General features: G+C 39.9%; 1 protein-coding gene across 1 annotated transcript in view; it reads left to right on the forward strand.

The window, feature by feature from the left end:
* NCBP1 (nuclear cap binding protein subunit 1) overlaps window positions 1–26855 on the forward strand; it is a 28469-nt gene continuing 1614 nt past the window's right edge. Inside the window, exons 1-21 of the mRNA XM_081941685.1 lie at window positions 1–273; window positions 5640–5713; window positions 7368–7468; window positions 8195–8351; window positions 9311–9418; window positions 10600–10721; window positions 12589–12658; window positions 12913–13128; window positions 14803–14900; window positions 15583–15646; window positions 16841–16951; window positions 17072–17136; window positions 18006–18068; window positions 18345–18419; window positions 20968–21071; window positions 21741–21863; window positions 22392–22494; window positions 24603–24696; window positions 24947–25050; window positions 25429–25543; window positions 26069–26191. Coding sequence (XP_081797811.1) covers window positions 240–273; window positions 5640–5713; window positions 7368–7468; window positions 8195–8351; window positions 9311–9418; window positions 10600–10721; window positions 12589–12658; window positions 12913–13128; window positions 14803–14900; window positions 15583–15646; window positions 16841–16951; window positions 17072–17136; window positions 18006–18068; window positions 18345–18419; window positions 20968–21071; window positions 21741–21863; window positions 22392–22494; window positions 24603–24696; window positions 24947–25050; window positions 25429–25543; window positions 26069–26191 — 2124 coding nt within the window. The 5' untranslated portion in view covers window positions 1–239. The remainder of the gene's footprint in view (window positions 274–5639; window positions 5714–7367; window positions 7469–8194; window positions 8352–9310; window positions 9419–10599; window positions 10722–12588; window positions 12659–12912; window positions 13129–14802; window positions 14901–15582; window positions 15647–16840; window positions 16952–17071; window positions 17137–18005; window positions 18069–18344; window positions 18420–20967; window positions 21072–21740; window positions 21864–22391; window positions 22495–24602; window positions 24697–24946; window positions 25051–25428; window positions 25544–26068; window positions 26192–26855) is intronic.

The following is a 26855-nucleotide window of genomic DNA, read 5'->3' on the forward strand; positions in this document are numbered from 1 at the left end:
CCCCCCCACGCCACCGGAAGACCCTGCCGGCTGGCCGGAAGCAACCAAGGGCGGAGAGAAGCGGAGCTTCGCGCTCAGTGGCTCGCTCGCTCGCTGTCTTCCTCGTGGGGGCGTTTGCGCGGCGACGGCGACTTCCGGCGAACGCTCCCGAGTGTCGGTTGCTGCTCTCATCCTTTCCGCCCCCGGCCCCCTCGAGAGCGTCCTAAGGTCGTCCGCCGAGCCGTAGGGAGGGTCGAGCCATGTCACGCAGGCGGCACAGGGACGAGAATGACGGTGAGCGGCAGGGAAGGGAAGCGGAGGGCGAAATCCCTGCGAGGCCAATGCCTCGCCGTTGCTGCTCCGGAACACCTGGGCGCTCTCCGGAGGCGCTTCTGGGAAGGAAGCGCGGTAAACCATGGTGGCATCCCCTCGTCTCCCTCCAGGCCGTTTGAAAGACTCAGAAAGCAGCCGAAGTTGCGGTTGGGCCACTTGATCTTCTGTGCTTGGATCGGCCAAGTCGAATTGGGGGGACGGGGGACGGGGACACCCGCTCTGCTCGCTGTGTCTGAGCTCTGAAGTGGAGATGTCCCAGCGCTCTTCAGTCGGGAGTTTTCAGTGTGTGCAAGATTTTGCCATGGGCAAAAATCACCTGTTCTGTTTAGGCTCCTTATGTGGTTACGTTTCCAGGCGGTCCTCGACTAAACTACCAGAATTCCGAAATTGCTAAACGAGACATGTGTTAAGTGAGTTTTGCCCTCATTTCATGACCTTTCTTGCCTGGTGTGCCTGCAGTTGTTAAGTTAGTAACGCGGTTGTTAAGTGAATTTGGCTTCCCCGTTGACTTTGCCTGGCAGTAAGTTGCAAAAAGGGGACCTATCACATGACTTTGGGACACTGCAGCCGTCACAAATATGAGCCAGTTCCCAAGCATCTAGATTTTGATCCTGTGACCATGGGGATTCTGCAAAGGTTGTAAGTGTGAAAAACGGTCATAAGTCAGTTTTTTCAGTGCTGTTGTAACTTCAAACAGTCACTAAAAGAACGGTTGTAAATTGAAGATTATCTGTCCTGAAGAGAAGGAGATTATTTTCACCCAGGGTTCTGTTTTTATGCCGTTTAAAAAAATAGACAGATTAGGCCTTTGACAATATTTGTATTCAGACTAATTCCGTAACATCAGAGACAGAGATGAATGCCAGAATAAAACCAGGGGGCAGCGTCCTGGGTGGATATGGAAGTCTTTTCTCTGAATGGCTTAGAGGCCTTCTTTATTTCTGCGATCTGAAACTTCTACCTTGCAACATTCCAGTTTCAGTTTTCTGTAATGTTTATATGTGCAAATAGATGTCAGTGTTCCAGAGTAGAGAATCCATTGCAGGTTTCCATTTGAGATTAGGAACAAAAACAATTATGGTTAGTCACATAGTCAGAAAGATGCTTAGATTGGATTTGCCATTTTTGTCCTCTTACTGAGTCTTCCCGTTTGTTTTATTATATTAAAGGTATCATCGCAGGACATAAGCTATTCCATGTAAAACTGCTTTTTGTAATTGACTGATGGTGATTTTGTCAATATTGATGGTTTTCAACTGGTGCTCCTGATATTTTAAAATTGCATCCAATGTTCCTATTGTTACTACCCGGACTTTTTTGTCTTATCAACAATTGTTACATCTGGGTTGTTGTATAGCAGTTATGATGGTTGGTCGCACAGTCAGCCAGATGTTTAGATTGGTTGTTATTATTGCAGACTTTTGAGCCTGGGATTAGTAATGTGATATTCTTGAAAAAATTGAACTGGAGAGAAAAATTGCTTAAGAGAAATAAAATTTTATTGCACAATTTTCTAATCAACTATATATAACTTTCTCTCCCAAATGATATGCCCCTTTGGTGGATGTACACAATTATATATTGTTCTAACAATAAGTATGTTAGTATCACAGGTCTAACTGTCCACATCTTAGACAGTCTTTCTAGGCTTGGGAATCAAAGAAAGGAATAACCTTTAGCATTTCATGGCATTCAGAGGCCATATTTCATACAGTGGGTTCTTCCCGGCACTTGGATCATGATTACACTTGATTTTCTGTCATTAGTTATGAAGAGCAGAACATACACTTCCATTTCTGAGCACATTTTAGGATTATATCTAAACTGAGTACAGCCATAATTTGTTGTTTGCCCTTTTTGCAATTGTGTGTTGGTGCTTTGTGCTACCTGTCTTCAATTGTTAGCATTCCCTTCTCCCACACACGCACATACAACCTGATATGGAAATGAATTGAAGGACTTTTTTGTTTGTTCAGTTCCCTCTGGGTAGCTCTGGTGGGTGGCATAGCTGATTTTTCAAAACAAATGAGCTGAGCGAAAGAGTTTGATTTCCCATTCCATTTTATGGTTGAGATCCAGGGAGGCCGTTGTGTACTTGCAAATAATTGCAAAAAAGGTTGGCAAAATCACAAGTTTGGTCAAGTCTTCTCCCACTTAACCAGCCATATAAAAGCAGCAGCTTCTATAAACAGAGCCGACTTTTATATAGATACCTTCAGGTCATCTCATGGATAAACTAATACTGTTCAACTTTATTTGGCCAAAAGTAAGGTACCTCCTTTTATAGGGAGGAAATGCATAATATACAGTATAACATGTAGCTAGATATTCATAGTATATAATGTGGGCATATTACTTATAAATAATGAGATAACCAAGAAACCTAGCTTCTGACCATAGAGCCAGACAGTAAATTATCCCAACTTTTTCAAACTATGGAGACGTTGTCAAAATGAAGAGAAAATATCTTTGTTGCTTTTTGAGAAATTTAAGCTATAGCCCTTGTGCCAACAAGCCTTTTCCTCTATTCATTCTGTTCAACCAAGAGACAGAACTATAAGAAGTTTATAAATCTGTGCATAAAAAATGTTGTTTCCCTTTTATAACAGTAGAGAGATTTGTCTATTGTGTGTGAATGCTTGCTCTGTTGCAAAGAGATGAGCATTCTGTTTGAGAGATTCTTGAGTCTATTGTAATGATTTTAACAATCAGTTTAACAAATATAAATCATATGCTCTTTGGAGGAATAGTGATAGCGTTGAATATGTGAGCTTTCCCAGTACCCAACCTACTGTAAAATTTCCTTCTGAAGAGGTATCTGAAAGTGCTTTGTTAGCCTTAGTAAAGACAAGATCATTTTCTGGACTGTGCTGCTCAAGAGTTCTGCAAATGTAGGACACTTATAATCAGCAATTCCTTATTTATTCAAAATTATATGTGGCTGTAAGAAAGTTATTGTGTTTCCCTTATTCTTTTTAAATAAAAAAATAATGTTTTATAACAACATATTAAATTATTAATATTAGAGCCAATTTAGTATTGTGGTTAGAAACTGGAAAACTATGAATTATACAGTACAGGTAATCTCCGAGTTATGGCAGCTCACTTAGCAGCCGTTCAAAGTTATGACCTAGAGCCCCTCCCAGGCACTTATGATCCAGTCCTGAAGTTATGAATATTGCAGCACTACGGCCGTCGTTCACACGAATGACAGCAGAGGCGCTGCAACATTCGTTCTACCTATTCCCCCCCCCCACCTGATCATCTAGCGAGCCATAGGTTTCTTTGCCTGCTTCTTGGCATTCCCAGAAAACAGGCTTAAATATCACGCTACTAATGTCACGTGATCTCACACCACAGTAATTTAGACCTCTGTTCTCTGCAAACTGAGGCCTGTACCAGTGCTGGCCGAAGAGCACTTGCAAGCTGACAAGACTTTGGGGCAGCGAAATCGCCTTGCTTCAAGCCTCCAATCGCCTTGCAAATGCCTTTCACACTGTTCTAGTCTCAGCGCGAAGAGCGTTTACAAGACAGTGGGATGCTTGAAGCAAGGCGATTTCACTGTCCCAAAATCTTGTTGCAAGCGCTCTTTGTGCCGAGACTGCAAGCAGGCAAGGAAACCGCGAGAGAGAGACTGAGAGAAGACAGATCTTCACAAGGTAAGTGACCTGGCACAGCAGGACAGTAGGGGGGAGCGATTGTGGGGACCCCAGGGGAGGGAGCATGAGGTATCTCAGTGGGTCGGGGGAGGCCTTGGGTGTTCTGAAGCAGGTGGCCTGTTCTGTCCCTAGGCCCCTATGGCCTTCTCCACCTGGAAATATCTCATGGGCACTTAACGACTAGGGCGTTTGATTAGCAAATGCATGGGCGAAGCAAAGTAATCGCGGTCAAGTTATGCGATTCACTCCTAGGAATCCTCGGATTACAAATGTAACTGGAAGGCTCATTAGCCATTATACCTAAGGAAGGACTTTTTGTAGTCCTGCCTTAGATATAAAATCATCTGGGTGAGCTTGGGAAGCACTGGCAAACCATTCTGGAAAAAAATATCTTGCGAAGAAAACTGCAGAGATTAGTCTAGGGCTAGGCAATCTTTGGGAATCATACACAATTGGATGGAAGAAAAAACAATTGGCACTGTTAGACTGTAAATGAAATGTGGATAGAATCCATGGGCGTCCACAGACGTTACACTGATACAGCGTGGAAGACTAAGGGATCTTGGCAGCTAATGTTTTCATTTCCAAATGACTAGATTGATTAAAATTGTACATGCCCTACTTAGCTACTGGACCTTGAAAAGTCATGTGAAGGTTTGCATATTTCCTGATGCTTTCTTGTAAACAGATGACTTTAAAATGTGTTATATAGGTTTAGATCTTCTATTTTCACCTTAGCTTGGTTGGGTTTGAGCTCCTTTTCTCCTAGCATTAAACCAAACGATGAGTAAGTGTGAATGGTTCCTTAGTTTGTATTTCCTTGCTTAATTCCCCCCCCCCCCTCCCCTGGCCACCCAATTTTCCCTCTCTGGAATCCCCGTTTTCTTTGGAGTGTGTTAGTTTATATGACTAGCACAACATGTGTAGCTTTTTACTTTGGATTTACATTTTAATTTTTTTTAGCTTGGCTTGGGATTCCTTTTGGGCTTTTGGGAATCCTTTCCTGTGAATTGCTCATTTGTAAAATGTGGCTTTTTGTTTTCCCACTCCAGGATTTCATTCCCCCTTCAAAAATACAGAATACATAGAATTAGAAGGGGACATCATGGTGGGCACCCTTCTGCCTTCTGCCATTGCATTTTACATAAAATAACAACAACAACAACAACAACAACAATAGTACTTATTTCTTACCTCTTCATTTGAAAGGATTCTAGTGCAGCATATAGGGCAGTTAAAAGAAATAAAGGAACAAGTGGTTCTTGTTTTCAGGTAGTGTAAAAAAAAGATAAAAAGATGGAAGAGGAGGAAAAAACATATTTCTGTTATTAATTAACAAATTATTGTAATTGTATTCCAAATAATAATTCAAAAGGACAAAAACTGGAACTGAACTGTGAATAAAAAAATCTTTTTTAGGTATAAGTATAAACTTTATTGTCATTGTACTTAAATGCAACGAAATTGGTTTTTCTAGGTAAACAATGGGATCATTTCAATGTACCATCATATAATATGTCATTATACTGGAATAAATTGTGGAAATATGTATCAGTACAGGCTGTTTGAATCTTACTACTGTACTATAATTGAGACAGCATCTCACACCTTATTGGCACCTCATTTTTGCTCCTGAAACAGTGTTTCTATTTTGTCTCACTGAAATAGAACAACCATACAAGAAAAGGAAAGTATCTATTGCAGAACGATTGGAATCTCTAATATGCAAAGTGGGAGAAAATGTATGTATTTCATATTTTTGTGGTTTCTTTGTGTAAGCATAATGCAAATATTGAAGTTTTGGATGGATGGATTATGTTCTGTTTCAGCAGCCAATTCCACTCTACTTGATATTTCGGTTTTCTAATTAATAGTAAGAAAACATTATAGTGATACCTCAGTACTCAGCATTAATTGGTTCCGGGAGGCACGATGAGTACTAAAATCAATGAGTACCAAACAGATTTTTCCCATGAGGAAAAACGTGAGTCACAAGGCAACCGACATCGACAAATTGTAGTTTGTCATTGAGTACCAAACAAAGAGTACTGGGACAAAATTTTCACATTAAAATGTATTGAGTACTAAATTTGATGAGTTTCAAAGCAATTGAGTACCAAGGTATCGCTGTATGTGCCTGCTAAGTTGATCAGATGTTCCTGGTGGACTGATTAGAGTTTTTCAATATTTTTATATTAGAAACTCTCAACCATATAGATATTTATTTCTCTGTAGCCTTGTTGGACTGCAGTCCTGGCAATGCTCACTATATCTGAATTTCTGTTAATAATACACTTTATCCATGTAAAATCTCAATAATTATACAGTTTTGCTTCAGTAGAGGAAAAAATAGTGACTTAAAATAGCCCATAAAAAGGAAAAGAAACAGAATATGATGAGCATTGCCAGAATTTACTAGTGAGAGTAAGAAAATGAAAATACTGTCTTACAGTTAGTTACGAAATTTCATTTCCATATTTTTGATACACAGAGGAATTGCTGCTGTTTTTGAAATATACATAATGTATAAGGTTACACTTGTATGAATATTAGGTATTAATTTCATGGCACTGCAGCTATTATTTATCATCACTGTTGTTAAACTCTGTGCTAATTGTATGAATATCTTTACATTCCCTTGGTAAAGGAACTTTATTTTAATGTACAGAATTTAACAAGTTACACTAGTATAATTTTTAACCATGAATAAGGGTAACTTGAGTTCATCAAAGATTGCTGATCAGCTTATCATACAAAAGGAATATTTATTTCTCATCATTCAGAGCCAGCACCTTTATGGGGCGGCCTTTAGAAATATTAAAGATGAAGCCATTTTCTATAAGAACAGAGGGGACCTAACTTTTTGGGTCTGACCAATCTCAGAACATCTATTTCCTCTTAACCATCAGCATTTGAACTAGGAAAGAAATGAACACATTTGCCTATATTAGGCATGAGCAAATTTGTATTTATTCACTGGTCAAATGACATATTTGCTAAGGGGCAATATACCAAGTTGAAGGGTTATGCTTCCTTTTCTTTAATTCACTCCTTGAAAGAAGCTTTTCCAACTGAGGCAATAGCCTCAAAAACTTAAGGTGTGATGGGATGATCCCCAGGGGTCATGCAGACCTACTTCATAGGTTCAGAGTTTTTCCAAGATTAAATTTAATGAGATTCTACTTCATTTTTTAAAAAAAGAAGCATCCCAAGAACTTGATACATTCCTTTTATTAAGAAAACCTTCATCTCTTTAAATGTGGGAGAAGGAGAATTCCAAAACCTTCTAGTGACATGGCAGAATCACTGCCTTACTCACTGCAGTCCACGGAGGGAAAAGAAATCTCTATATAATACGCTTGATAATGATTTTTTAAATATTTCATTCCCTTTCAGAGTCTTTTCTCTTTGGAAAGTAGAATAGAAGGCTTGGCTGGAGTTTTGGAGGCAGATCTACCAAACTACAAAAGCAAAATACTGAAACTCCTTTGCACAGTGTATGTATGCAAAAGATTTATGGATCTAGGTGACAATACACTACTTACAGTAAAGGTTTTTAAATAACTCTTTTTGAAAATTGTCATCTTTCTGAAGCATTTTTTGTATATATTGTATGCCTACATCTTTTATCCTGTTTAAAAAAACTTTGAAACTTGGAAGCAATATGGGATAATTAGGAAGGAGAGCAGAGAGAAGCAGCAACGTCAGGATGGTTCCCTATTGCTGATCATTCAGGCTCAGTAACAGCAATACAATTCTCTTAATTGGTTTCTGCAGCAATACGTTGAGATGCGATTTGCAGTGCCAGCTTACTCTGGAATTTTCATGAGAGTTTAAAGAAAGGATTACGTTTTTGTCTGATTTGTTGCTCATACATCTTCTCCTTTCAACTAATGACCTCTTTCCAAGGACATATTGCCTTCTCAGTCTGAAACTAAATTAAATTTGGGATTGGGGGACAACATCAACAAAATGGAGGACTATGCATAATTACACACAGTTGAGTTTGATTTCCCAGTTGGAATTGCAGTATTAACATTGGATGAAAACTGAATTGGCTCTAGCAGTACCTTTATTTTTAATGTGGTATACTGCTTCTTCTCAAAAGGTATGCATCCCAAATAGCTTGAATTAACTATAAATAGGAGTAATGAGATCACAGCTTTGATCAGAGTTTTTTTTTTTGATACTACTTTCTTTCTCTTTTATGAAAAAAACATCAGTGCACGTCTGTTGCCACAGAAGATGACTATTTACACAACTCTCGTTGGCTTGTTAAATGCCAGAAATTACAATTTTGGTGGAGAGTTTGTAGAAGCGATGATACGTCAACTGAAAGAATGTTTAAAAGCCAACCTGTACAATGAAGCTGTCTGTTTAGTAAGTTGTTTTCATACCTTCGAGCATGTGTGTCAAATTCAATCGCATCATGTGATGTATCGTTTGCCTTTGTGGAGCTGGGGTGGGCGTGTCCTACACATGATGCACCCGGCCCATGAGCCACTACTTTGACATCCCTGCGTTAGAGACTTTGCAGGTTATCTTCGACATACCCACAATCGAGACTTGAATTTCACTCATCACATTCTCAAGTGAATCATTTGCTGTGATGTTTGATTAAGACATTAAGAGAATCATCACATGGCTGAATCTGACTTTATGGTCATTGTTACCATAGCTATTAAGCAAATCACATGCTTATTATGCAAATTATGTGGTTAATTGAATCCAGATTTCCCAATTAATATTGCTTGTCGGAAACTGACTGGTAAGGTTACAACTCGCGATCACATGGACAAAAATGTGAGCTGGTTGTCAAGTGCCCCAATTTTACGTGACCATGTGGATGGTGTGACAGTCATCAGCGTGACGATAAGTGGCAAATCAATTTTTCCAAGGCCATGTAAACCATCATTAAACAATGATAACCTATACCTATATTTAGATTGGTTTTCAGTCAATTTGAAGAGCTCACCATTTTACCTTATGGGCTGTAAAGATAAAAAATGCAATTTTGTATGATCATATAATACTGTACCCCCATCCAAACCTTTTCACTGGCTTATCTCTTCTTTTTCATAGCTTTTTCATAGCAGATCTGTAATGTGTATGGTGCCAGTTTTTGTGACCTCCTGATCTAGACTTCTGGTATTTTGATAATAAATCAGGTTTAAGTGTCTATTTTGTTGGATATTGGTTCTGGGATTTCCGTTATCCCAGTAAGCAGATACAGTCTAAGCTTCTGCTGGGATCTTGCCTGCCCTTATGAGATCTCTTGCTGACCCATGCTTTGAAGGAACACATGATTGAGAAATATCTGAATGCTCTCTTTTCTGCAGGTGCGCTTTCTTTCTGATCTTGTGAATTGTCACGTAATAGCTGCACCCTCAATGGTAGCCATGTTCGAGAATTTCGTTAGTATGACGCAAGAGGAGGATGTTCCTCAGGTAAACAACAATACATTTGTTTCGTAGATAGAGAAACAAACTGCTGAAATTTGTTACTTGATTGTTTTGTTTTTTTTGTAATGTGTCCCAAATCTGTTTTTTTCCCCCTTCAAAAGGCAACTCAATTTCTTTTTCCTTGAAGGTATTGCGCTTCTCATCCAAGAAGCTTCTTCAGTCATAAATGAGTTGCTTTTTTTTGGGGGGGGGGAGGAGAAAGTACCTTTGGGGCAACCATGACCTGGATGACTGAGAATCTCCACAGACATTTTTTGTAATGTCCTTGTACATGTGGTAAAGCCTCTCCTCAACTTTTTATTGCCACAAAAGCCTCGACATTAAGCTGTAACATTTGGCCATGTGCCCTCTGGTGCTGTTGTCACAGTTGTCTGTGGCCTTCAGAGGGAACATAAGTACAACAAAATAAAAATGGTACGTGCCCATGATTTAGACAGGGAAACGGGGTCCTTAACATTGTATCCCATCTCAAATTGAAGTCTGAAGTTCAAAAGATTTGCAATGTGGCTCCTTAAACGTTTCTAAAATCTAGATTTGTAGAAAACGTTTTAATCATATCTATTGGGTTGATGCCTGACGGATGTTTGCCTGGACCTGGCTGATTTCATTTACCCCGGAGAGTAAGTGTACATCTTAAATTCAATGAGAAACAACATGTGAAATAGCTCCTTGAAAATGCTTATGTAAATACTAAAGCGTCAGCACAGTGTTTCTCAAACTTGGCGACTTTAAGTCCTGTGGACTTCAACTCCCAGAATCCCCCAGCCAGCATAGCTGGCTGGGGAATTCTGGGAGTTGAAGTCCACAGGACTTAAAGTCGCCAAGTTTGAGAAACACTGCGTCAGCATAACATAAGAAAAATGGGGGTGGGGGTGGGGTGTTTGTCCTATATTTTTTTCATTACTTTGTGTTGATTCAGTGTGTACTCCCCCGTACACCTTTGCGCAGGATGTTTTAAAATGATCAAAATCAACTATTCATATGCAGAGACTTGTAAACATATGAATCTGGGCCTTTGAAGCTTTGCTCTTGAACAGTCATCATAACATCAAGTTAGAGTTCTGCAGTCATAAATAGTGCTTCCTGTAAGTCTTGGCTTGATTTTCCTTTAATGCAAGAACCAGATGTGATTTCTGATGGTGTTTTGTCCATATTTTTACTAACAGGTGCGGTGTGACTGGTACGTGTATGCGTTTCTGTCATCCTTACCTTGGGTGGGGAAGGAGCTGTATGAGAAAAAGGATACTGAAATGGAGCAGATCTTGTCCACTGTTGAAACCTATCTGAAGTAAGAAAATGAGAGAAAATGTAACTTTGCATCATCATGCCTTAATACAGTGCTTCTCAATTATTTTCTGTCATGCCCCCCCTAGGAAGAAGAAAACATTTCGCGCCCACCGCGCGACTGTAAATAGTATCATTTGTCTATAAAATTGTTATAAGTACACCTCTGCATAACACAGTATCCTTATTAACGTATAAGAGAATAAAAAAAGAAAGAAATGTGGATCAATTTACAACAAAGAATAGCTTTATTAACTGTAGCAGAAAAGATTTAAAGGAGTACAGCTGGAACATATACATACATATATTTATATATAGAGTATCACAGAAGTGAGTACACCCCTTAACATTTTGTAAATATTTAAGTATACTTAAATATTTACAAAATGTTAAGAGGTGTACTCACTTCTGTGATAACACTGAAGAAATGACACTTGTATGTGCATGTATACACACACAAACACATACATATATATCCTGCACGCAGTGATTTCTAGAAACAACACCTGCTCGTCTCAGTGGGAAAGACCCACGCATCCCAGATGCGAAGACTGTCCAAGTGGTCCTTAAGATGACCACCGACTTAGGGAGGGAGGGAGCCGCAGAGGCGGGGCTCAAAGGGAAGGAGAGCGGGATAAAACACCGGAGCGCTCTAAGCTTTGGAAACTCTTGCCTTTTCTTACCACGGAGCCTTGGAAACTCTCCAGACAGAGACGCATCCGGTCGGAAGAAGGAGAAAGAGAAGGGGCGGCTGAGGGAAGAGAGACGCGGGCGGGCTCAGCGATCCTGACGGGCAATCCCTGCTGCCAGGGCGGAACAAAAGCGGGCAGAGGAGACGCACCGGAGCGCCCGCTCCGATCCTCACCTGGCTTCGAGCCCCCCTTTACGGAGCCTCGTGCCCCCCTGGGGGGCGCGCCCCACTATTTGAGAAGCACTGCCTTAATAGAACATGGATACAGAGCTTGTAAACTTCATAAATTTGCAGGGAATGCTATTTCTTGACTTTTAAATACAGAGGTAATAAATAACGTCAGGCTTTTCAGTGGAAACCAAGTTAGTATTGTTCCTTTTTCAAACAAAAGCACATTAAAAATGGTTCTGCATTCTTAGTATGGAGAAAGATGCTCAAGAAGAATAATGGTAAAATCTCCAAATTTGTGAAAAATGTGTGTTCTCTGCAGAAAACATAATTGTTTTCCCTTGACCCTGAAGGCAGAACTAAAACCAATGTGTGGGAATTCCTGGAAAGCAGGTGTTGCCGCTTAAAAAGGAATCTGAAGTGATTACAGGGCTGACATGAGAATTTTTGTAAATCTTGAGCTCTGTGATTATACAAACGTCTTTCTACGTGGTAACTAAACCCAACTCTCCCAAAAACCTACGTTAGTTAGGAACCAGGTAACTGAAAATGCATACAGATTGCCTTCAATATATTACTGATCATTTAGCGACTGTTCAGAGTTACGACAGGTCTCTCTGGGGGAATTTACAATCCAGTTCCAAAGTTTTGATCTCGACTCCACATGGTCATATGTTGGGCATCTGGCAACTTGTTTGCATTTATGGCCATTTGCAGTGACCCATACTCATAGGACCACAGTTTTGCTGAAAACTAGCATCTACTTTTAATGTCCACCACAAAAAAGATCATAATATCAAATCAGTCACACAACTGTTACAGCTTACGTGATGGGTAGACTGCATTGCTGGCATAGGTCAAAGAGTATCTATGCACACTTTTACAGCCAGATGCTTTTCCCAATGCCTCCTGTCAATTGAGCCATACTATCTCTCTCTTTCAGAGTCTTTCTGAGTTGAAATGCAAACCAATTATCAGTAGCCTTAAAATGATTATGTTCTTTTTATGGCAGACGGCGTCAGAAGACTCATGTGCCCATGCTACAAGTTTGGTCCGCTGATAAACCACATCCCCAAGAAGAGGTGAATATGTTTAGGGTTTTGAATTCCTGTACTCGCGTCCATCTGAAGAAATGTTAGGGCAAATGCATAATTCTAGTTTTGGCTACATGAAGTTGATGCTGTTCTAGTGAGAAAGTCTTTCTAATGACTTTCCCTGCATTCTCCTTCTCTTTATACTGAATTTCCCCTCCTGAAATGGTTCCTAAGAAAATTGGATCTGGTTTTGGGAACATCCTTGAATTCCGAATACGAAAATATCTGATGTTGTCTTCCAGTACTTAGATTGCCTTTGGGCTCAGATTCAGAAAATGAAGAAGGACCACTGGCAAGAGAGGCACATCCCAAGGCCATACCTGGCGTTCGACAGCGTGCTCTGTGAAGCACTGCAGCACAACCTGCCTCCTTTTACGCCCCCACCCCACACGGCAGATTCCGTTTACCCGATGCCAAGGGTCACCTTCCGAATGTTTGACTACACTGACGATCCTGAAGTAAGTTGTGGGGCAACATCCTTGTAATGCGTTGTCTGTTGGGAAGTGAAATGTTTTCGTCTTTGGTGGGTTCCACATCATATATCCCTTTGCCTTCTGAGGTTTTGGTTTGGGTTGTTATTTTGTCTCAAAATAGTTGAGAATTTGCTTCTCATTCTTTAGCAGGGTTGATATGATTCGGGGTTTGCTTTGTCTTTCTAATAGCTCCCTTTACGTATCACTGCTTCTTGAGGTTCTGTCCATTTGGTTTCTCAGAGCAGGAAAGGGCTACCTCTAAATGAAAATACTAAGTATCCTTGTGCTTATAGAAGTAGTTTCCAGCTCACTGGCTTTTCTATCAAATAATTTTATTGCATTTTTAAAAAGCATACACATGAAAAACAGCATACGCTAACAATAAAAAAAAAACAAAAGTAAAAGGAGAGTAGGGATAGAACTATGAAAAAGTATAAAGAAAAAAAAGACACAAATATATACAAAGAATTATTTTTTGACTTTTTCCAAGGATATAGAAACACTTTCGACTTTTAGTTTAAAATGATAATAAAAATGTCCATTTTCCCCCCAAAAGAAAAGAGAAAATAATTTTTAAATTTTAACAGATCAAATTTATATGTCAAATTTTGTTTTTTTCTGCATCTCCTGCAAAAAGTCCATAAATGGCTTCCATTACAGATGATTTTCTTCAATGATTTTTCACTCATGACGGCCACTAACTTAGCCATGGTCATCTTTATTGACCATTTCTCTATTGTGGGTATTGCAGGATCTTTCCAATGCTGAGCCTATAGAAGTTGTGCTGCTATTATCATATAGAACAGGAGTCTCCAAACTCAGCAACTTTAAGACTTGTGGACTTCAGCTCCCAGAATTCCCCAACCAGCCATACTGAAGTTGAAGTGCACAAGTCTTAAAGTTGCCAAATTTGGAGACCCTGATATAAAGCAATATAACACTATATGATTCTTCCACTTTTTATCTATGTATCCCAACAAAAAAGTTTCTGGTCTAAATTGTACCTTAATTTTCAAAATGTTTTGAATTATGTTACTAATTTCTCTTCAGTATTGTCTAGCCTTTTACTAGTCCACAAAAGATAATGAAGGGTTCCTATTTGAGTCTTACATTTCCAGCAGCCATTTGGGAATCATTTATACATTTTAGACAATTTCTCTGGGCATAAATACCACCTATAGATCATTTTATAGTAATTCTCCTTGAGATTAGAGCATAAGGTAAATTTCATCCCTTTATCCACATATTTTCCAATTGATAAATTGGTATGTTATATTGAAAATTGTTCACCCAGTTTATATAGTTTTTAACAAGTTCATCTTCTGTTTCCAATTTTAACATTTTAGCAATAGAACGTTTAGGGATAGGATCATTTGTACCCGGTTCTATTTCAGACAGTTTTATCATGTTCGAAATTGTATTGTTCATTGGTTTCTGACCACTTCCTATTCCCTCCTTTCTCTTCTCCTCTCCCCTCTCTTAAGCATACAGAATTAAACTTTCCGTATGCTGAAAAGTACATTATAAAGGTTACATCCCCACAAACTAAACTGTTGGGAAAATGTTATAATGCCAATATGTGATCATGCATCGTGCTTTTTTGGGATGAAGATGGATTTTCAGGCCAATAAATTAACCTCTGTTGTTGTTTTTTGTCAGGGACCAGTCATGCCTGGGAGCCACTCTGTTGAAAGATTTGTGATCGAAGAAAACCTCCACTGCATCATCAGATCATTTTGGAAAGAGAGAAAGACATGGTAGGGCTCTTTGCTTCCATGTATATTTAATTCAGCCTCCTCATTGGATGCCCTCCTTGGGTGAATCATTGTCAACATTTTCAATCAGATTGGATACGGTGGCAAAAATGTTATAATTCAAAATATTTTGCAATACCCTAAAAGTATTTTCATATAAATCAGCTACAGTTTTGTCAAAGCAGAATTGTTGGTAGGACGTCTGCATTCATAACTGACTGTGTTGCACTGTTGTCAGGAAGGGAGGGAGAGATAGAAATTTAATTGGTCTAATTGAACTGCCATGGGCCATCACATATAAAATTTGAGTATTTGGGGGAGGAGAACAGCCTAGAAAAGTGATATTGATCTGTTTTCCCAGATTGAGAAGTGTTCCTTAAAATTGTATGTTAATGCTTTAAAATGCAGATTTACATCATGCTTGTTAACTGTGAATAGTGATTTTGAAGGAGCTCCTTCCCTGGTTATTAATGGCATCTGGAGCTGTCATTATCTGTTTCTGTATCAGTCTATCCAAAGAGGGACTGACACTGCAAGGTGACAGAATCTTTGGCAACTATTTCTAAGTCTTGCTTCCTGCAGGAAAAAAGGAAGGAATGGATCCCAGCACATAGCCCCCAAAATTACGTTTTTGCTTCCTGCTTGCCTTTTTTATTCTAAATTATGCACCTATCTTTTTCTGTAGTGCTGCTCAATTAACAAGCTATCCAGGAAACAACAAGATCCCTCTGAATTACCACATTGTTGAGGTAAACGTTATATTTATCAGATCTTCCTGTCTGCAAATAGTTCCTCATCTCAGAATGGAGCTTGAAATCACCTATCTTGAGTTCAAACCATTTCTGTTTCATCTAGAAAGCCCATTGTGGGAATGGAATGGGGCATTTTAACATTGGAATTTTCTGAGAATGAAATGGTATAATTTTCTACTAGGAGCGGGAGGAAAAATGATCACTAGATTATATAATTTTCTTTTAAAATAGAAAATGGAGGAAGAGACGGTAAAGGAGACAATGATTAGCTGGGGAAGAAATTTTGGCCCAGATAGAGTTAGAAAAGTGGGATAAATTGTGGGAAAGAAATTATAAATTTACGAAGGCAGCAGCTTACAAAGAAAATCTCTATAAAATGTTTTATAGATGGCATTTGCCTCCAGCGAGATTGGCCAAAATGTACCCAAATTTATCCCCTAATTGTTGGAGATGCAATCACAAGCCTGGAACATTTTATCACATGTGGTGGACGTGCCCCATCACAAGGAAGTACTTGTGCAAAATTCGAAAGTGGTTAGAAGAAATTACTGAGCAAAAAATAGAACTCAAACCAGAAACATTCTTATTAGGACTACTGGATCAAAAAATGGACAAACGATCTCAATATATAATCATACATATACTCACTGCAGCCAGGATTGCCCTCGCACAAAATTGAAAAAAAATTAATACACCCTCAGATGAAACTACAATCAGGAAAATACTTGAATGTACAGAAATGGACAAAATGACAATAGAACTAAAAGAAAGAGAAGAATCGGACTTCTATAATGTATGGAATAAAATATACAAGTGGCTAGAAATCAGCAGCCAAAACAGGAAATAGAGAATACAAATAGATGGAGATACAAATAATGAATATTACTATAAGTGTTTATATTATGCTTGTTACATCATAGGACAAGGTTATAGTAATAGGAAGGCAATGCAGAAGGGAGAATTATAAAAGCTAGGCAGGAAAGCCGATATTGAAAACTGTAAAATTACTCTATATCGTTATGTATGTTCCGTGTTTTGTTTTGTTTTATTGTGGTTTTTTTCCCTTGTTGTGTCTTTTTTACTGTTTTTAAAGATTAAAACACTCAATAAAATTTAATTTAAAAAAAAAGAAATGGTATAATTTTATTGTTAAAAATGTGCTTCATCATATTGATTTCATATTTTCCTCAGGTAATTTTTGCTGAGTTGTTTCAGCTTCCTATTCCGCCTCACACAGAAATCATGTACACAACACTTTTTATTGAACTCTGTAAACTTCAACCTGGATCTTTACCTCAAGTTGTATCCTTTCCTCCAAAAGTCTCTTGTAACAGTTAATACCTTATGATAATGGTTTGTTTTCAACCATGTTGCAATTAAACATTATAACAAACAATTTAAACCTTAACTGAAAAATGACAGCTTGCACAAGCCACAGAAATGCTGTATATGCGCTTAGATACAATGAACACTATCTGCGTAGATCGGTAAGTAAGGACATTTTCATCTACATTTTCTGAGGACTTAGTGACTTGGGTTTCTTTAGCACAACAAATTCTATGATCGCTGTAAAATGCCCCTGCTTTTACAGGCTTTCATATTTTAGGTCATTCCTCTCATTGAATTAGTATTGCAATAATTTACGTCCTTCCGAAACCTCCTTACAGTAGATGGCCCAAAGATCTTTTTAAAAGTCAACTGGACTTTGTTTTTCCTTGAAGACGTTTCACATCTCATCCAAGAATCTTCTCCAGTTTTGACTTATATGGCATCCATAATTAATCAGTTAGACTTCACTGCAAAGTTAGATTGCTGATAAAAATTGGACAGTCATATTAAAATCTAGAAGAGGACTACCCAATTATTATTGGATGTAAGGCTAATTATTTGAAAATGATTCAAAAAAGGTATTTTAGAACAGCGGCCCTCAACCTTTTGGGCACCAGGGATGGTTCTGGGGGGAGAGATTTTTCTATGGACAGGGGGCGTGGTTTCCTCTGCTGCCTGCATCCCGCAGATGGAGCTTCGCTTGTTTACGCGGCCCAGTTTCTGACATGCCGAGGCCCAGTGCTGGTCCACGAATTAGGGGTTGAGGACCCTTGCTTTAGAATATGCTGGAACTGCAGCACTATCAAGGCATTTGCAAAGCATGCAGATGCCTCTGAGATAACCCTTTAAAAGACTGTGACTATAAACGATTGGAAATTTTCTATTCTTTGGTTTTTAAGAATTTGCATCTACTCAGACTTGTCCACCAATTATTTTATATATTTTAATATAATGTCAATAATAGCATTGCAAAATAAAAAGGTTTTGATATAATAAATTTACAATTTTTTTTCTCCCTCCCATCAAGGTTCATTAATTGGTTTTCCCATCATCTTAGTAATTTTGAGTTCCGTTGGAGCTGGGAAGATTGGTAAGTGTTTGATTCCATATATTTGTATATGCATGAACATGACTGTAAATATATGTTTGTGTACACTTTCATTTCTGACAGCTATTTGGGTTATGTGTGTTAGGACTATGCTGTGCTTCAGATTCAAACCCAAAATATGTGTTCAGGTATTCTACAGTGCTTATGTAGCAGCAGTTTGTAAGTCTTTAAAGCACTTATACCATACTTATATCAGTTGCTGATTTCCTCCCTTGTGATAGTGAGTGTTTTCTGAATACCATCTTTTTTTATATGTAGGTCAGATTCTGTTTCTGAGGATCTTGACAGACCCAGGCCTAAGTTTGTAAGAGAAGTACTGGAAAAATGCATGAGGTGAGTGACAGATAGCAGCATTTGTATACATATGTATCCCCCATGCTCTAAGTGGGGTCATGCAAGTACTGAAAAGGAGTAAAATAGGATAAGCCAAAGAAATTAAAGACATGGAGGAATAAAGAGAAGGGGAAAGGTTCCTGAACGCATTTACACCAACACTTAGTATGCCCCACTCACTCACACTCACATGTCAGTGTGATTTATGGAGGGTTGGAAGTCTCTTCACCCGGCTTTATAACTGTCCCAAACGAAGCCAGCCATGAGCAAACCCAGATTAATTCCCCAGGCAATGGCCAATTAGTCCATAAGACAAACAGCAAGCTGCTCAAACAGTGAAATCAATAAATGAACAGAACTCACATCTCCAGTAGAGCTGATACAGTGGTGGGTTTCGGATCCCGTTGCAACCGGTACAGACGTCCTTCACATGAATGCACGCTCGCACACACGCGCAGCATGCGCATGCGTCTTACTGTCCAGCGACGCCTCCGCGATGCTCCAGCTTCTTAGTGGAGTGTTGCACAGGCGCTGTATGCGCCGTGCACAGGCACAGAAGCGCCGAAGGGTTTAAAGACGAGGGCGGGCGGGCCCTCTGGACCACCCTACCGGAACGATACCTGGGGCGTACCTCCTGCAACCCACCACTGAGCTGATGGCACGGCATCAAACTGGGCTCTAGAAAAAGCCATCCATAATTGCTTAGTGTTCAATTGTATAAGTATCTCACATTAGAGAGCTTGCATCCGTCTGACAATTAGCAATAGACTTCTGGGGAACAGTGATACCATTTTAGAAATCAGTGTCACATATTCCCTCTTTTACTGTTTGGCGTTTTCCACCATTAATTGACCTAAATATTCAGGGGAGCGGCCAGTACTGCAAAGTTGTGCTAGGCAGGTGCAGTGCCAGTGTAATTGGTAGTTGTTCGACAGCAGCAAAGGCATCCGGCATCTAGGATCAAACATGATTTGAAGACCTGAGATTAGAATCCTGTTCTGTCTAGTCCCATTTGGTAGCACATTCTTTAATTCGGCTCCACAGTAAATTAGTCCTAACCAAAAATGCAATACCTGATTTCCAATAATCACCTCCAAATCTCACCTAGGAAAAAAAAATTTTTTCTTCTCTAGTTAAAATCTGCAGTCCAAAACCAGAATCCTGCGGTCAAAACTATGGAACTTACTTGAGATTTATACAGAAGGAGCATACTGATCCTTTGGCCATTTCTTTCCTATTTTATAGTTTACTGAGAACATGCTTGTTTAGAGTTAATTTCTAGGCACCATCATTGCTTCAAAGTTTGGAAAACATAATTCATTTGAGGACTAACTAAATTAGCAAGAAAATAAAATTAAAATTGCAGAAGACTAAATGCTCTTCAGATTATTAAATAATTTCCGGCATTTTAGAGGTTTGGATAGAGCAGCGATGGCGAGCCTTTTTTGGCTCGCGTGCCACAAGTGGGGCGGTTGTGTGCGGGCGTGCCGCACCCATAATGCAATGCACAACCCCCCCAGGGCGCATGCGTGCACAATGCATGACCCCCCCATTTTTACATGCTTTTTTCGCCCTCCCCAGGCTCCAGAGGTTTTATAGGAGCCTGGGGAGGGCGAAAAGAGCCTCCCCCGCCCCCCCAAAGGTCCTCCGGAGGCTTCAGGGACCATCCGGAGGCTTCCCTGAAGCCTTCGGAACGCTTAAAACCACTCTCCGAGCAAACCGGAAGTGACTTTTGGTTTGCTCAGAGGGTCATTTTAAGCGCTCCGAAGGCTTCAGGGAGGCCTCTGGATGGTCCCTGAAGCCTCCAGAGGGCCTCCGGGGGGGAGCGGGGGAGGCTCTTTTCGCCCTCCCCAGGCTCCTATAAAGCCTCTGGAGCCTGGGAAGAACAAAAAATGGCTTTTAAAAAGGTGAACCCAGCAGGCCAGCACGCGCATGGGCGCTGGCTAGCTGACGGCAGCGCCTCGCGTGCCCTGACAAATGGCTCCGCGTGCCACCTGTGGCACGTGTGCCATAGGTTCGCCATCACTGGGATAGAGGGTTGCATTTCCAGTTAATCAAGTTAATAGCAAGGCAATAGCAGAAAGATTTTTTCCCCTAACTTTTTCTAGCACCCTTGTTTGAGCACCCACGTTTGCAAAATATATTTTGCTCTTAAATCCAAATATATTACCCCTTTAACTGCTAGAAATTCTCTTCCACTTCGGAGAGTTGTTGTCTTTCCCTTTCTAAGCAGAGAGATTGGCAACAAGCTTTCTTCAAACAAACAAAGGGAAAGAAAGTAGCATTAAAATCTTCAAGGAAACTTATAATTTCCCTGTTTCTGACAAATTATACTTCAGGCCCAGTCCTAGTTCTGTGAGGAACTTTTTCTGTGCATTCAGGATCAGGGTGTAGATATTAGCTTTGGGGTGCTTTACCAATGCATGTATCTAAACCAGGTTATGAATGATTGCTTGGGTTATCTCTGTAGTATAACCATAATCATGTGACATAATTGCAGCAAGAACATCATCTTATCAATCTTCTGCAAAATCTTTTTTTTTTCCAGGCTTTCCTACCATCAGCGAATAATAGATATCGTTCCTGCTAGTTTTTCAGTTCTTACTCCTGCAAATCCAGCGTGTATTTATAAATACGGAGACGAAAGTAACAGTATGTAATAGATGATATTTATATAATTTACACTTTACCAAAAAAAAACCTTGCACTGTGACAAGAAACATTTGTTACTGTTGGAGGCAAATAGTATTTTGTCTTATTAAAACAGCTGGGGGATGGGGGAAGGCAATAGGTAACTCCATTTAAAGGAAGTTGCTGTAGCCATGGGCAGGTATGAGATAGCATCATCCAAGGACCATTCAAAGGGCAGTGGTCATGATAACATATGGGGACATTGCATGTGGCTTCTGTTCTGAAAAACATTAAATCCTCTACTATTTTTTTTAATAAGAGCCGAGATGGCGCAGTGGTTAGAATGCAGTACTGCAGGCTACATCTGCTGACAGCCAGCAATTCAGCAGTTCGATTCTGACTCTGGCTCAAGGTTGACTCAGCCTTCCATCCTTCTGAGGTCTGTAAAATGAGAACCCAGATGGTTGGGTACTGACTCTAAACCGCTTAGAAAGGGCTGGAAAGCATTGTGAAGTGGCATATAAGTCTAGGTGCTATTGCTATTCAATCTTACTTATGGTCCTAGTGATTTCTCTGACATGGTTGATTTCCAAGCTAAGTTAACGTGCTTTTACAATGTAAAAGCTCACTTGTAAAAAAATGCCCAATTTTCAAAGATGGTAACTTTGCTTCTTCTATCTTTGGGTGTAGAATCTCTTCCTGGATATAACGTTACACTCTGTTTAAGCATTGCCATTAAAAATAAAGCAAGTAATGATGAAATCTTCACCATTTTGAAGGATGTGCCCAATCTTAATCAGGAAGAAGACGATGGTAAGCCTTCTGATATTTACTGTGTACCATTGCTAATTTCCATTTATGGAAACATTGCAAAACCTCAGGAAAGTTACTTAGGTTTTAGTTAAGTCTAGGATATGGCTCCTGTTCTTATTTTCACACAGCAATTTGTACTAGCTCAGTAGAATTGTATTTACCTGGGACGGTTGTTATCCAGCACCACTCCACACATATAAATAAGCAAATGTGCCTTTGCATTATGTTTTTTAAAAACAGAATGACACAATAGAATCGGCAAGGGAAAATGGAGAAGCTGCAATTCAAATAGGAGGAAGAAAATTGCCATATTTAAGAGTTTCAGTTCAGTTTTATCATCTGTCTTAGTATATGTCTGAAATTCATTCATTGATATATACGATTTTATTTGTCTTAATAAAGCCTATTGTGACATTTCCTCACCAGTTGTTTTTTTTTTAAAAAGAAAATATTCAGTCCTTCTCAGCCTTTGGTGAATGCCCACATTGCTTATAGATATTCAGATGTATTTGTAACTTTGTTTTCCAGATGAAGGCTTCTCATTCAATCCTTTAAAAATAGAGGTCTTTGTCCAGACCCTATTGCACTTAGCCTCAAAGTCATTCAGTCACTCTTTCAGTGCTCTGGGAAAGTAAGTATTTATCATTAAGTGCATTAAATTGTCAGTGTGCCCATGTTGTTGCCATTTTATTTTTATTTGTCTTGTAACTTTATAAAGAAAAGAATAGAAGCAAGAGTGTTCTGTCCTGTTCTTTATTTTTTATTCTTTTAAAAATTAGCTATCTTATCTACTTTTTTTGATCCTATTGTTTCAAATGGATTGTTCCCTGAATAGTCTCTGATCTCTGGGACCTTTAGTTCTACCCAGCCAGATGAGTCTTGCATTCCGCAGCTTTTCCCAATACTACAGCATAGTCAAAAAGTTCATCAGTTCTTTCTCACCTCCTTGTGATCTGTGGCAGAACGCTGTCCCTGTATATATTTAAGCCCAAGATACAGGCTAATAAGAATGTCCAAAGAAGGTCTGCAGGAGGAGTGAAGTGAAAAAAGCTTGCTTGTCCAGAAAAACCCACTTTTTGCATTAGATTGTAGAGTGGTGGGTAGAGCTTGGGCACAAGCAAAATTAAAAACAACCTCTCTGAAGAAAACTGATGACTGGGTCCCATTATACAACAAGAGAATGTCAGCTCCATGATGTAAACCAAGCCAAGAAATTAACTCAATCAGAAGATGAAACTACTTTTCTTAAGGTTGGCAATAATAACAGAATCTTTGAAGTCTGGCTATGCTTTATGCCCTCTGCCTCTTATGGTCCTGTGACTGAGGGAGATGTCTGTCTGAAACATTTTTGCATACTGTAGTCAACTGAGAGGAGAATTTTGAGGGAGAGCTGCAGCCAAGGCAATAGTCAGAGAAGAAAAATCTCAGCTCAGTTCAAGGAATGGAATTTGAGAAAGCATCTCAGACCCTCCCCGGTTCTCTTTAGAAAATGGCAGGAAAAATGGCAGGGAGGTAAGATTCTATTAGTGTAACTTTATTACAAAAGTAGTATTAGCATTCATTTCCTTGGCGTTCAAGTCTCATCTGCTTTAAAGGGTTGGCACATGCCTTCTGCTATGACTTGGATTCAAACCATATTTTTCTCAGATTGCTTTGGCAACAATTTTCTCTTACCTCTGCCTCACCTACCGGGGTATGTGTGTGTTCAATCTTGGCATTGATTTTGGGGAAGGGATGGTTGTATAATTCACTTGCTGAGTATTCAAAGGGTAGTGAAATGTGTAGCTGGCCAAGGTAGCAGGAAGAACTGTGGTGTTACAGAGCTCTTTGTCAACTTGGCAATACTGCTAGTCTCTGAAACTAGAGATCCAGAGTTCAGAATGATCTTGGGAGACTAGACCAGTCCACTTCTCTTCCCAATCAGCTTTGCCATTATACTCTCAGTTGAATCACAGGGGTCCATAAGAATTGATCTGTAAGAATGAGTGACATGTTCTATTCTCATGATGGCGAACCTATAGCATGTGTGCCATAGGTAGTACATGGAGCCATATTTGCCGGCACGTGAGCCGTCAGCTCCAGTGCGCATGTACGCGCCGGCCAGCTGATTTTCAGCCTTCTGGGGGCGGGGGGGGGGGCGTTTTCACTTTAGGAAAGCCTCCAGAGCCTGGGGAGGGTGAAAAACAGGCCCAATGGGACAACTGGACGTTCAACCAGCTGGTTTTTGGCCTTCCAGAGGGCCGGGGGAGGCCGTTTTCGCCCCCCCCCCCAAGCTTCAGGAAAGCCTCCAGAGCCTGGGGAGGGTGAAAATGTCCTCCCCTGAGGACTTCCGGAAGCCGGAAACTGATCATTTCCAAACTTCCAGTCGGCCCATTGGGCCTGTTTTTCGCCCTCCCCAGGATTCAGGAAAGCCTCCAGAGTCCTGGGGGTGGTGAAAAACAGGCCCAATAGGTTGAACTTCCGGTTGGCCCATTGGGCCTGTTTTCCACCCTCCCCAGCCTCCGGAGGCTTTCCTGAAGCCTGGGGAGGGTGAAAACGGCCTCCCCTGTGGAGGGGTAGGGGGTCGTGTGCGCATGCGTGGGGGGGGAGCCCACATGCACAGGTGGGCGGGGTGCATTGCATTGTGGGTGTGGTGGTTGTGCGCGCGCACACAATTTTGGCATACCTTTACAAAAAAGGTTTGCCATCACTGTTCTATTCCTTAATATCCTTAGATTATGTCCTTTCTGTTTTTAAAAGATTTCGAGAAGCCCTCAGAACTCTGGCAGAAAGTGATGAAGGGAAGCTCCACGTCCTTAGAGTGATGTATGAAGTATGGAAGAATCATCCCCAGGTAAGAATGAACATTTATATCCATCCTTCCTTCCTTCCTTCCTTCCTTGCTTCCTTCCTTCCTTCCTTCCTTCCTTCCTTCCTTAATATACATAATTATGATCTGCACAGCTCAGGCACTGGATGTTATAGAAGGGCTGTGCTTTGAGGGATCCTGTGGGATTTCAGTCTGTGAGCTTTGTGTTGAAAATTATGCTCAGATGGCAACACACACTCCTGATGAACTGAGCAAAGTTTCTGCATTTGCATAGATGATTGCTGTACTGGTGGATAAGATGATTCGAACACAGATTGTGGATTGTGCTGCAGTGGCAAACTGGATTTTTTCTCCAGAGCTATCTCATGATTTTACAAGGTAAATACATGTAAGCCAAACATTAAAAAAAAAAATCTTCAGGTTAGGCTTCAAATACTTTTCATAGACGTGTGAGTGATCTTGCTAAGGGAAATTTTGCTTATGTTAAAAATCTTTCCCAAAAGTAAGCAACATTTTGTATACCAGATTGAAAATTTGCATGCTTTTTTTAAACAATCCTACACAATTCTGATACTGAAATTTCTCCTCAGAGGGAAAAGACAGAGAAAGTTACATCATTCTCCTTGTGTTTTCATCCATTTCACTCATTGTTTGAGAAGAGCTTAGCTATACAAGTGTGTATCATACCTTTTTACTGAAAACAATCAAAGGGTTTTCTCCGAACATGAGAGTTGTCTTTGCTTCTTTTATTACTAGATTTTATATTTGGGAGATCTTACACTCTACCATTCGTAAGATGAACAAGCATGTGATGATGATCCAAAAGGAGCTAGAAGAAGCCAAAGAAAGCTTAGCCAAGCAACAAAAAAGAGTAGGTCACTTTTTCCCCAATGCCTGTATGAAGAAATAAGATATTTCATCAGCTATAAAAACTTTAAGATTTGTTTTGCTTTGCTGAGATGGGCAGCAGGATGGGAAGACGGAGATGGCCATCCTGTTGTGCCTGTGGCTCAGGCATTCTTGCCTTTGGATACTTTTAATTGCTGGTTAGCTTTAACTTTTTTGAATCCCTGTGATGGCAAGTTGCTTGATAAAATGTGCTCAACTCCCCTATATCATTGAACATGAATGATAGATCATCACTTTCTACCTCATAGACTTGCAATATTTTAAAACAATAATCAACACAATCTAAAACAGTAGCAGAGACTTCAAACCAATCTAGAACAAATGTGACTGGATTTGCCAGTTCAGTGTTCAGCAGAAAACCGTGTTGCGTGCTTCCAAGCTATTTTTTGACAATATCTGCAACAGTGCCTTTTATTTTTGTTTTGTTTTCCATGGTTATTTATAAAAACATCTTAAAATCATTTCAATTTCAACGCTTTCCCTCCAGCGTGATGATTCTCGAAGGAATGAGAGGGAAAATCGGCCCATTGAAGAACAGATTGAACGCTTGCAAGAAAAAGTTGAATCAGCTCAAAGTGAACAAAAAAACCTTTTCCTTGTAATATTCCAGGTAAAAGCAAACATATTGATGGACCAGTGGAAAAGGCAGACTTGGATTTATTTAGCGTATAGCATCGGCACATCAAAGCCAAAAGTCTACAGTGTTAAGACTGAGTAGTAGTTTGGCTGCCTAAGATTGCTAGTTTTGTCAGTTCACACTTACGGGCTTTCAAGGGTGCACCACAGGGAGCAAACTATCTCTGTAAACAGAGTAGGCAACAGTGTTCTGCAGGAGTGTCAGTGTTATCCCGGTCTTTTTGTCTGTTGGTCTTTGCTTCGCATTTGGACCAAGCCGGCACCAGTTGGTTTCTTGCTTCCTCCGCTACTCCTACCATAGTAGTACCTATTTATCTACTTGCATTTGTATGCTTTCAAATGGCTAGGTTGGCAGGAGCTGAGGCAAGAGACAGGAGCTCACACTGTCATGCAGTGACAGGGCTTAAAATACTGGAATGCGAAGAGTCAGCCTTCTCCAGCTGACAAATACAATGTTTTTAAGCCACTGAGTCCCACTCCTCTTGCAATCTTAGAATCTTAACGTAACTGCAAAAGTCTGAAACAAGTGTTTCAGCTTCATCAATTTCTAAATTAAAATTCTGTATATTTGACAAATTCTGGAAATAGCAACCGGTACCACGGTTACTAATATTGATGTTCTATACTAAACTGTATCC

This window comes from Natrix helvetica (assembly GCF_964273705.1).
Source record: "Natrix helvetica genome assembly, chromosome: 2".
In the NCBI taxonomy this organism is placed as follows: domain Eukaryota; kingdom Metazoa; phylum Chordata; class Lepidosauria; order Squamata; family Natricidae; genus Natrix; species Natrix helvetica.